Source organism: Ictalurus punctatus, chromosome 4 (assembly GCF_001660625.3).
Source record: "Ictalurus punctatus breed USDA103 chromosome 4, Coco_2.0, whole genome shotgun sequence".
Classification (NCBI taxonomy): domain Eukaryota; kingdom Metazoa; phylum Chordata; class Actinopteri; order Siluriformes; family Ictaluridae; genus Ictalurus; species Ictalurus punctatus.
Genome location: NC_071284.1, coordinates 11,207,962 through 11,219,937, shown reverse-complemented (window position 1 = coordinate 11,219,937; position 11,976 = coordinate 11,207,962). Strand labels below are relative to the sequence as shown.

The 11,976-nt window shown below is 37.4% G+C and overlaps 1 protein-coding gene across 2 annotated transcripts in view; it reads left to right on the top strand.

Annotated features, from left to right (window-relative positions):
* Positions 1-2,962: 2,962 nt before the first annotated feature.
* The window catches only part of mgat4c (mgat4 family member C), a 165,478-nt gene continuing 156,464 nt past the window's right edge, over positions 2,963-11,976 (top strand). For both annotated transcript variants that reach the window (XR_008393875.1, XM_047154903.2), the window contains exon 1: positions 2,963-3,399. Coding sequence is in view for 1 of the 2 variants with exons in the window: in XM_047154903.2 (XP_047010859.1) it covers positions 3,354-3,399 (46 nt within the window). In the remaining variant the exon portion in view is untranslated. The remainder of the gene's footprint in view (positions 3,400-11,976) is intronic.

Sequence of the window (11,976 nt, the reverse complement as noted above, 5' to 3'; positions counted from 1 at the left end):
ATCACTTAACTTTTAATTATTTGTGTGGTTCACAACCCAATGTGGCCATTAGATAGATTTTCAGTTTTTCCTAATAAGTATCCTACATTGTATGCAATTCTCATAGCTGCAGCCTACAATTCCCATAATCCGAAGACTCAGCCCATGATCTTGTCATATGATCATCAATCATAAAATCAAACAAACATGAAGCTTGTTCATGATCCCCAGATTACTGATTGGTCTCACTTCTTCACAATCACCCACACTATAAAAAAATAACCCAGACAAACAGTCTTTGCAAAGTTTTGTTCTAGCATTGCTGCTATAATTATTACTAAGCCTTTTGCTTTGTGCAATTTTGCTTCATTGTTTTGATCCTGCCTATTTATTCTTCTTCTCTTATTTGTCTTTACTACTTCATGCCTTTTTTGCCTATCACTTGAACCAGTGCCTGCCTATTGTTCTGAGTATGGACTAGCCCTTTTGTTTTCTTTGCCTGGGTGGTTTTTAATAAAATCCATAACTAGCACCTGCATCTGTTGTGTATAAGCATTTCATACCTCTAAATGAAATTAGAATTGTTTAGTGCTGTAAATATCTTCAGCATTATTGTAGTTGACTTCAGGTGTAAAAATCAGTGAAGGCTGTTGACATCTTTGACATGGTAGAAGTGGTTAACCCTTACATTCTTTCCTTTTGTGTACTTCTGTAGTGCTCTTGGGCAGTGGAAAAAGATACAGTATCACGACACAGAATAGCCTGAAACATAAGGACAAACTAATATTTAATACAAAAAAAAAGTTACAGTCACTAGTTAACTGGTTTGGAAAGGATGCATTATTACTAGTGGAGTTGTCATTAAAGAGCTCCAGATAGGGTCTTTTCTTTCTTCCCCCCCCCTCCCCCCCAATTAGCCTATATTTCAGTGTGTTCTATATGGAATGAAAATGGAAAAGCATTTTTCAAACATTTTATCAAACCATGTCCTCTTGCTCAAGGTTTAAATTGAGATGTAGTAGATGGAGGAGCTCTGTTTCTTTCATGGATGGCAACAATTTACATTTACAGCATTTGGCAGACACCCTTATCCAGAGCAACTTACAGAAGTGAATGTAAAGTTAATGTTATTATATGGAACTCTTATCACTAATAATATGCAAATAATTAGACATTCTGATATACCTAAGGGCTTAATTTAACTGACTACAACTTGGAGGTCAGATCTTCAGTTTCCAACTTGAGTTTTCTTTATTTGTCAGTATTTTAAAAAGACTTTAAACAGAACACTAGCATCTTCTTACCTCTTTTGAAAATACATAGAAATAATTGTTCCCTCTGGCCATTCATATCTTACTCAACTCTTAAACTTGATTGAATTGAGGATCTTATTAGCAAATTTGATCTACACTGTTATCTAGCAAGTATGAAAACTCACTAGGTTGCAGGTGTCTATTTTGAGTGTATTTAGCATGTTATCCAAATAATGTTAGCATCAGTGTGTTAGCAGCATATTGTCCAAACAACAAGCCTCATAATTGCTCAAATTGGCGATAAATTTTTAATAAAAACCTATTCATGTAAAAAATGCCTATTATATGAAGATATGTTTGACAGCTAGCATGTTTATGGCATAGGGAAAACATCAGTAATGATCAGGTCTTTTTAAGGATTGAGGTTTTATTATTTAATTTGTGTAGTAAAGGAAAAATTTTAAATCTGAAAGAAATCACAGTTATAAATATACAATACCAAAAAGTCATTCATTTGATGATCATGGAAAGTTAAAAGGAATGTGGCAGTCAGTGTGATTCACCACACAGAATAAATGGATACCACACAGTAAGTACAATTTTGCATTTCTATCAAACTACATGAATACTATTATAGCTTAACTCTGTGTGTCAATCCAAAGGTGGCTCCAGTTATGTAAGTACAGTATGCTTCATCATATCAGGTCAGGCATTCTGGATTTAATGAAAAAATGTGTAGGTGAGGTATGAAACAGGGAATTGGCTTTCTTAAAGGGCTAAACATGCATTTAGCAGTGCTTTGTAGAAGTTGCTTTCACAGATCAAGATGAATGCAAAACTTCAGCTTAGTCTGACCAACTGCCAAAACACAGGCCAAGCTGCTGAAACTGGCAGATCATCTTCACTAGCTGATAAGTCAAATGTATAGCACTTTTAACAATAGACACTGTCATATAGCAGCTATACAGGAATCCAGAAGTAGATTTGGAATCCCTAATAAGCAAGTCAGCAGTGGCAGTGCAAGGAAAAACTCCCTGAGAAGACATGAGAAAGAAACCTTGAGAGGAACCAGACTCAAAAGGGAACTCATCCTCTTCTGGGTGACAGTGGATAGTGCAATTATAAATCATTATTCATCTACAAATGTAAACTGTAAAAAAAAAAAAAAAATACAGTTTCTTAAGTGACAGTGACACTTAATCATAAACTGGGAATCTTTAGGGTATCCAACTGGGACCATCGAGAACAGCAGAGAATGAGTGCAGAAACTCCAAGAGCATAAGAGGTATCAGGATGTATCAACAGGCAAGTTTTTTTTTTTTTATTTTTTTTTTTTTATTGTGGAAATAATAGTCAACACTGTAGAGTATACTATATGTTAATGAAACAGTGGATTTTCCTGCTGGAAAATATCCCCAATAGAAACCTTTACAGAAATTATAATGGTTTCCACCACACTTACCATTACAAACCATCAGCTAACAATTAAAACCATTACAGTTATTGGTTCTTAATGGTATTCACTTGACATAACATTCCCCCAATAGAAGGCAGTTGAGACCAATAGGAACCATTACAGTTTCCATTAAAATCAATACAGTTCCCATTATAACCATTAAAACATTACAAATTATATGAAGGTTTTCTATTGTTTGTTTGTTTTTCAAGTAGGGTTTGCTAAGCTATTTTTCATTTTGAACAAGAAAAAAAAATCAATATTGCTAGTCCAATTCAAAACAGTTACATAACATATTGTTTCATTTTGGTTTAAGCTCCTTGCAGGAGAGTAGCGTTCCTTAAAATTAGCAGATTGATGGTGGCTGCTGTAGCATTTTCTGTATTGTTTCGGTCAGCAGCAGGCTGAGAGGAACAAGCCCACCACCACCACAACACTCATATTACAACATGTAGTCTATCACATGCGCATTTGATTCTGCATTCAGACTCGAAAGGTTCGGGCTGGTTTTCAGGACGTTGGTTTAACAGAGAAAGGGAGACCCGGACAAAATTTCTCCGCGTGATTTATTGACGTTTGGTCGATCGCTGCCGAAGCATCTTTTATCTGCTGCTGTCTGCCTCAGCAAGCGCACAGACCATATGCGCGAGCGGGGAAGTTAAGACATGCCAGTCCCGATTTCTCCCGAGATCTCATCGAGCCGGCTGGACGGTAAGAGCGACTCTTTGTCTTTCTGGTGAAATGTTTCACGTTATAATCAGTGGACAACGTGATTTTTCGTGTAGTTTTGGTCGAGACCGACTCGGACACGCGATATTCGGCTGTGAAGGCAGTCCACATTTTCCACAGATGTATCCAGTGACCGGTTGCAGCGCCGTGAATCTGTTCAAATGGATTTTTTTTTTTTATCGGTGTCTATCCCCGATTTCATGTTTGCATATGTTTCAGACTGAATAGGCGATTCACTGGCAGATCCTATGACTTGTGTCCACATAAACAATCAACACACATGCATCAGGAAAACTAAACCTTAATGCATGTTAAAACAGCTTGCTTTGCCTGCGAAAAATGTATAATATAAAATCTATATATTTAAAAACAACAACAACAACAACAACATTTTATCAAGTCCAGGATGATGATGCACTGTTTTTCTTATGAATCTCCTGACTATGTGGATGAGTCATACAGAACTCTGTCAAGAAGCTTTTACTTTTTTTAGTCTACTTGAACTCAAATGACACAAGCTTGTGATAACAAATGCATTACTCATATATATTAACATGCGCACGTGTTTATTTATTTATTTTTAATTTTTTTATTCATTAAAATTATTTTTTAATTAACTAAACATTGTCTGCCTGTAGCTGTATCATTGATTAAAATTGTGCTTTGAGTTTTTGATGAGCCCATGAAACTCATGGTGTCCAATCAGATGTCCCATCAGACCATGGACATGTGCTTGAGAAATACTCTCCTTGAGTTGTCATGGTTCAGATTACACTACACAACTTACATGCAGACTGATAAAGGTTTTTTCTAGACAGTTTGACAGGGTACTCAACCTCGGAGTGTGTTTCCCTCTGGACTAGCAGTGCTTCCCCTTGTGGTAACTCATCGCAATGTTAACTATCATATCTTCAGTAGATTTCATTTAACTATACTTGTTTCTATTATAAATAAATATCTCAGTGCTCACATAAAGGAATGCATGAAATGCTATTTGAATATGGACATGCAGCTTCTCTGGGGCATTAATAGATGCTCAGGTATTACTGGGATGTCCACTTGCAGTAACATTTGCGTATACTGTATGTAGCCTATAAGCAATTCTTTAAAATGTTTATGCAGGATTTTTTTTTGTTTGTTTCCACCACTGGGAATAGAATATCTGCTGCAGATACCTTCAGGAGTGATTCAGAAGTGCCATCAATACAACCCCTCAACCTCACTAAAATGCTTGTTTTAATGACAGAATATGGCACTCTTACTTTCTTTGCTAACTTTTGTTAACTCTTACTTTCTTTGCTTTTGTTTATTTCCATTGCACTCTAAAGCACTGACAAAGATACAGCATCACAACACAGAATAGCCTGAAACATAAAGACAGTCATTGTTATTACAAGTGAGATCTAGCTTTAAAAAAAATATCTCAGATGCACTATCACTAATTAGCTGGGTAGGACCAGATGGACTAAAGGCAGCTAATGAATACAGCATTTCTCAGTGTGCTACTTGAACTGGTGTTGGCTTTTAATGCTCTCCAATTTTTAAATTTTTTTTGTGCTTGAGTAAATTTTAATAATATTCAATCTGCTTTATGGAGTGAAGCATAACATGCAGGTCCAAAAGATTTCATCAGGTCAGACATGTCCAGTTGTTGGTTCCTTTAAACTCTAAAAATTAAGAAAACGTTTAGTCTTTTATTCATATCTTAATAAAATCAAGCATTCAGAACATTACTATGGCATGCATCAGAAGTACTCTTAGCCAGCCAGATTTAGAACTGGTCTTCATGTATAATGAAACAACACTGTGGATTTGTGGCTAAAAAAGGATGTGTCTAATGAGAAAAGTATTTAATATGAGATAATGCTTTTGTGCGGAAGAAAAATGCCATGCACTGAGAAGAAAAGATGTGAATTCACATGTATAGTCTAGGTTTACTAGACAACGCCACTCAGGTCTGTGTTGTCCAGAGGTGAAGTGAAGACCGTCAAATCCACTGAGGGCAGCTTTCATTATAAGAAGACAGGGACATGCTGTACCTTTTGCTTTTGCCCTTGCCCTGTCCCAGACAGCTGGAATTTGGATGTCATAGTAGAGAATGTGAAATATACTCCAGTGGGGTTTTCTGAATGCTTTACGCTAGCAGGAATTAAAATGTGAGAGTGAAACCTATTCAAGAATAAAGAATATTGAAAACATCAAGAGAACATATCTGCATTTGTAATGGTATCCAATAACTTTTTAAAAATTAAACACTTTTTTATCCTGGTGCAGTACGTAGGACCCTCACCTGCTCTCATCCTTGGTGTCTTTCAAATGCCTTTATAGGAAACTTCTACTTATCTTCCCATGAGTGCCTTTTCTTGAGTGAGTGAGTGGAGTCATACTTAAAAAGCATTATTCTACACACATAGAAATGTAGCATCACAACACATTTTATTAATAAGGTGTCAGTAAATAAAATGTAGCAAGCTTGCCAAGATGAACCAACATATCTGCTATTGTATCAACATGGTCCTCACAGTGGCACTGAACCTGACCATTGGTTTCCCCCTTACATGGTAAGAAAGCGCAGCCAGAATAGTTGTTATTCTACTATTAACCTATAAATAGCACACTCTCTGATTATGACATTGGGAATTATGAAGTTGATTTCTTAAGCAGCTTTTTTTCCATCACTCTTTTCAGGCAAGCGATTTAACAAGGGCAAGGTGGTGTCTGCTTGCGTGGGAGTTCTGCTGTAGCGCTGCTGGTGTGATGCTTCCAAAAGCCCTAATTGTGTCTGTCTTCCTCTCTGTAAATGGCGAAATTAGCTTTTCCACAGGGTTCTCGACATAGGTGAATTGAATTTTCTCTGCATGAGGAATCAGTTTAAAGAGCCACAGTTTTTTTTGGCAGCATGAGGGTTGATGAATGCAAGCAGAGATGATGGAAAGAAGAGTCACAGTGCAGTCATGAGGGAGAGGAAGGTGGGAGTGATCTGGGCCATCTGTCTTCGCAAAAAATATTTTTTGAAAAACAGTAACACAACAGTTGCATAAACATAGATGACCAAGCCTAGAGATGTTTATGGGTTTTTATTTCCTTAAATTACAAACTCAGCTGCAAGAGAGTACTTGATCTAGGTTACCTCTTCTCTGAGCTGTGTAAGAAGTGGTATAGCATGATGAAGTGGTATAGCATTAGTTGTGTGATTAGATACACCAGAACACCTCTTGAGGTCATGAGGATTGTGAATGACTGTAATTGCCGTTAACTATAACCTGATACTTTTATCCTTTTTAATATTTATAGATTATTCTTTTTATTCTGTGTATAACAAGCAGTGCCTTTTTTTGACTAAATAAAAGAATAGAAATGAAGCTTAATTTTGACATCCCTTTACAATGAGGGAAAAAAGTATTTGATCCCCTGTTCATTTTGTACGTTTGCCCACTGACAAAGAAATGATCAGTCTAATTTTAATGGTAGATTTATTTGAACAGTGAGAGACAGCATAACAACAAAAAAATCCAGAAAAACGCATGTCAAAAATGTTATAAATTGATTTGCATTTTAATGAGGGAAATATGTATTTGACCCCTCTGCAAAACATGACTTAGTACTTGGTGGCAAAACCCTTGTTGGCAATCACAGAGGTCAGACGTTTCTTGTGGTTGGCCACCAGGTTTGCACACATCTCAGGAGGGATTTTGTCCCACTCCTCTTTGCAGATCTTCTCCAAGTCATTAAGGTTTCGAGGCTGACGTTTGGCAACTCGAACCTTCAGCTTCCTCTGGCTAGACCACTCCAGGACCTTAATGTGCTTCTTCTTGAGCCACTTCTTTGTTGCCTTGGCCGTGTGTTTTGGGTCATTGTCATGCTGCAATACCCATCCACGACCCATTTTCAATGCCCTGGCTGAGGGAAGGAGGTTCTCACCCAAGATTTGATGGTACATGGCCCCGTCCATCGTCCCTTTGATGCAGTGAAGTTGTCCTGTCCCCTTAGCAGAAAAACACCCCCAAAGCATAATGTTTCCACCTCCATGTTTGACGGTGGGGATGGTGTTCTTGGGGTCATAGGCAGCATTCCTCCTCCTCCAAACACGGCGAGTTGAGTTGAAGCCAAAGAGCTCCATTTTGGTCTCATCTGACCACAACACTTTCACCCAGTTGTCCTCTGAATCATTCAAATGTTCATTGGCAAACTTCAGACGGGCATGTATATGTGCTTTCTTGAGCAGGTGGACCTTGCGGGCGCTGCAGGATTTCAGTCCTTCACGGCGTAGTGTGTTACCAATTGATTTCTTGGTGACTATGGTCCCAGCTGCCTTGAGATCATTGACAAGATCCTCCCGTGTAGTTCTGGGCTGAGTCCTCACTATTCTCATGATCATTGCAACTCCACAAGGTGAGATCTTGCATGGAGCCCCAGGCCGAGGGAGATTGACAGTTCTTTTGTGTTTCTTCCATTTGCGAATAATCGCACCAACTGTTGTCACCTTCTCACCAAGCTGCTTGGCAATGGTCTTGTAGCCCATTCCAGACTTTTGTAGGTCTACAATCTTGTCCCTGACATCCTTGGAGAGCTCTTTGGTCTTGGCCATGGTGGAGAGTTTGGAATCTGATTGATTGATTGCTTCTGTGGACAGGTGTCTTTTATACAGGTAACAAGCTGAGATTAGGAGCACTCCCTTTAAGAGTGTGCTCCTAATCTCAGCTCGTTACTTGTATAAAAGACACCTGGGAGCCAGAAATCTTTCTGATTGAGAGGGGGTCAAATACTTATTTCCCTCATTAAAATGCAAATCAATTTATAACATTTATGACATGCGTTTTTCTGGATTTTCTTGTTGTTATTCTGTCTCTCACTGTTCAAATAAATCTACCATTAAAATGATAGACTGATCATTTCTTTGTCAGTGGGCAAACGTACAAAATCAGCAGGGGATCAAACACTTTTTTCCCTCACTGTATATGCCCAGTGTAGAAACCGTTTCTGCTTATGCAGTGACCCTTTTTTAATATTTGCTAACTGGCCAAGCCATTCATCCTAATGATGAATCCTAACACACTAGAACATGTTAATGTTCTCGTTGTGTCAAACGTGGTCATAGGCTTATACCATATATTTACACCCCTTGGCATCTACATGCCCTTTCTTTGTTCATTTTATTTTGAGCTTGTTCCTCTAATCCTCCAATGAATCCACAGTTACAGTTCACCTTTACCTTGATGTAGTCTTGATCCTGGTTTTATCTTTTATTGTATAATGCCATTTGAAGTTCTTCAAAGTACTTTTACTAGAGTAGTAGTAGTCTGAGTAGCAGTGTGCTTTGGTATATGCCCTAAAAACATTCACACATCTATGGTTTAAAACTTCCAAGATTCAACCTTGCTTTGCAAGATATATTTCCCTGCAGGCTTTGTGGCTCTTTCCAGCCGCTGACCATCCTAAAAATGAAAATTCTCAGCCCTATCCACTTTGTCACAGTATGTGACAAAAGCACATCATAATGTTATCCGGAAAAACGGATTTTTGTTAAATCCAGCTGGAAGCAGTGCTAGTACATAATCTATCAGTACAAATTCTGAAATAAACAAAAGAGGCTTTTGCTTTTTTTTGTTAAACAGATGTTTAACAGTAAGCTTGTTTTTAAATCATTACATACATTCAGCAAATGCATCTGAGGAAATTTTTTTTTTTTATGTGACTATGTGCTGTTTAATTAACAGTACAGTAGGAAAGTAAATTAATACAAATACATTGTGTGGAATGAACAGATAATTTATTCTAAATGGATATAAATACAGATACAAATAGGAGGAGGACTTTTTTTTAAGAATGCTTGCCATAAATGTTGAGACCAGAGGTCTGTTTCAGGAATGGAGCAAAAATGTCACATGAGTGGGAGGAGTTTTCAGTTGCATGAGTTTTGAGTTGTCGTGTGAGGTTTTACTTTCATGAGGGCACAAGCAATACGAGCCTGATATGGTGCTCTTCGGACAGACAAAGACTATGTTTATTAACATGCATTTGCAGCTTTCATTCATCCTTAGTAACTGCCTAGTCAGGGCCACAGTGGTTTAAATTAGGTTTGTTTTGACTAGTTTCTTTATATTTTAAGATAAGATAAGATAAGATAAGATATAACTTTATTAATCCCCCGTAGGGGAAATTTAGGTTAACATAGAAGCACGAAGGAATATAAAAGAACAGAACAGAACAGATGCTGTATTGTAGAAGTATTCACACACTATTTACACTATACAATAAATAATAATTATTTACAACCAGATAATGTCTCAGATATAATTAGGCTTAAATATGTCAGTTGGTGCTGTGGTATTGTGGAGCCTGATGGCTGATGGCACAAATGAGCCATTTGGGAAATAGACCCAGCCCATAATGGATTTTGTGGAGTTTTTTTTGTGATTGTAGCAGTCAAAAATGTTTGAATTTGCTGTGGCTTTAAAAATTTTTTTGCTTTTTTTGTGCAATTTGCCGAGTTATATGCTTGAATTGGCGAAAATGTAGTTGCACGAAATTGTTTTGCACAGTGTTTCGCAGTGATGTTTGTTGGTAAATAAGACCTTTTAGCTGTACTCATGTTTGACGTGCGTGAATCTAAGGGGGCTTTGACTGAATGCACATTGTGGTGACATTACATGATGGTTCTTGGCCCAAATCTGTGACCATCTCTGGTTATATTGAAAAGTTGCAAGATCCTCTGAATATTGCAGAGTTTCTTTGATTTTGCATTAAATCTTCAAGGGACGGATAGAACCAACAAAATTTGTTAGCAAAATTCTAAATTCATGAATGGGATTGGAAAACAGTCCTGCACACATTTTAGTTGAGTTAGTTAGATAGACCAGTTATGAATTTGGGCTGAGGTTGGGGGACTCTCAGAGATGGAATTCACAGACCAAGCTGACAGTACTGGTATTTCTACCTCTGGGGTTTTCCCAGTATTTTCCAGTGTTTCTGGGAGCATAGTGGTAGGGTTAATTTAACCCCCACAAAAAACCAACCAAACAAATAATAATAAAAAAAAACCTTTCAGGTTAGACCACACCCACTTCTGGCTTAAATTCAAATACAGATACAGATTTTTGGAGCACTAAAGATATATATATATATATATATATATATATATATATATATATATATATATATATAATTGCATTACACCACTATAATATAGCAAAAGGAGCCATATGCTTATGACTAGATGACCAGCTTTTTTTTTTTTATGACTCATCTATGTGACTAATTTGTTAACAGCGGACTGACTTTTAGGAAACACCACACTCTATAGCAGTGCAAGGTTAATTATCAAATGCTATTTTATTTCAACACAGCATAATGAACACTGTGACATTACTGGAGTTATTTTTTTCTATATGCCAGTCATTGTTTATGTCTGTGCTGGGGTATTTCATAGAAGGTGTCAATGTAAAATTAATATCTGGCATTCAACCATTTTATGAATATTTTTTCATTGTTTATTGCAGGCTTCTGCACGATGCAGTACAGTAGTCTCATGTATTCTGACAATGATAGCTTGCCTACTTTGGTATCCATTAATTCCATGCATTTTACTCTCCAGCTTATGGCATGTTCAGAGGAGCTTTCCTTATACAAAATGTTCACTTTCTCATTTATGCCCTTTGATAATTTGACAGCAGGAAAGCAGCATACATTCAGAACCTCTGGAAGTTTCCTGACTTTCACTATTCAGTAGAGATATTGTTAAGACATTATTAACTCTGCTATTCAGGCTAAGATAGTAAAAAAGGAATAGCTTAATGTTCAAACAAAGACATTACAGCCATTTTATTAATGTAATAAAAGCAATCTGATGTTCAGGGATTGTGGGGATGTGCTCCAATTGGGGTGAAAACACCACACAGAGTGCAATATCTAGTAGCTAATAGACAGCCTGTCAAGTCTTAGCAGCTTTCTTTAACTCAAAAGGAGGCGCTACAAAAGTTCTCCATGAAATATACATCAATCAGAGCGAGATGAAGAACAAAGGCAAAATTGTGTGTTTGTCAGAGGAGGTATTGGAAATGCTTATTTATTTAAGGGCCTCCCATCCTGCAGCAGCTGTTTAGGATGCCATTAAGTTTCAGATGCTTGGGAAATAAAATGCATGATGCTTGCCTCCTTGATGTTGATGTGAATGGGTGAGCATTAGAGAGCAAGCTTTACCTGTAATGGAGCTTGCTTGAATATCTCCTGACAACCTAACAAGGACAAAGACTTGCCTGCCTTCCCATGGCACTGTCATTCATGGAAATAATTGGCAATGAAATCTATTCCCTCATGATGTGGGCTGCACTGGTCCATTTTTTTTTATTCCTTTAGTCCATTATTGGCACTGTTATATATCTCAGTGTATTCATATTTCAAGCTCAGTCATGATGTCTTTCTGTGTGTTAGTTTATATTTGGAGGGGCTGACATGACAATTTGGCTGTTGGCCTAAATAGTGCAGACCAGAAATAAGTGTTATGTATGTTGATGTCATTCTCTGAGTTTGCGCAATTGACTTCTCACCACCTCCACCCCA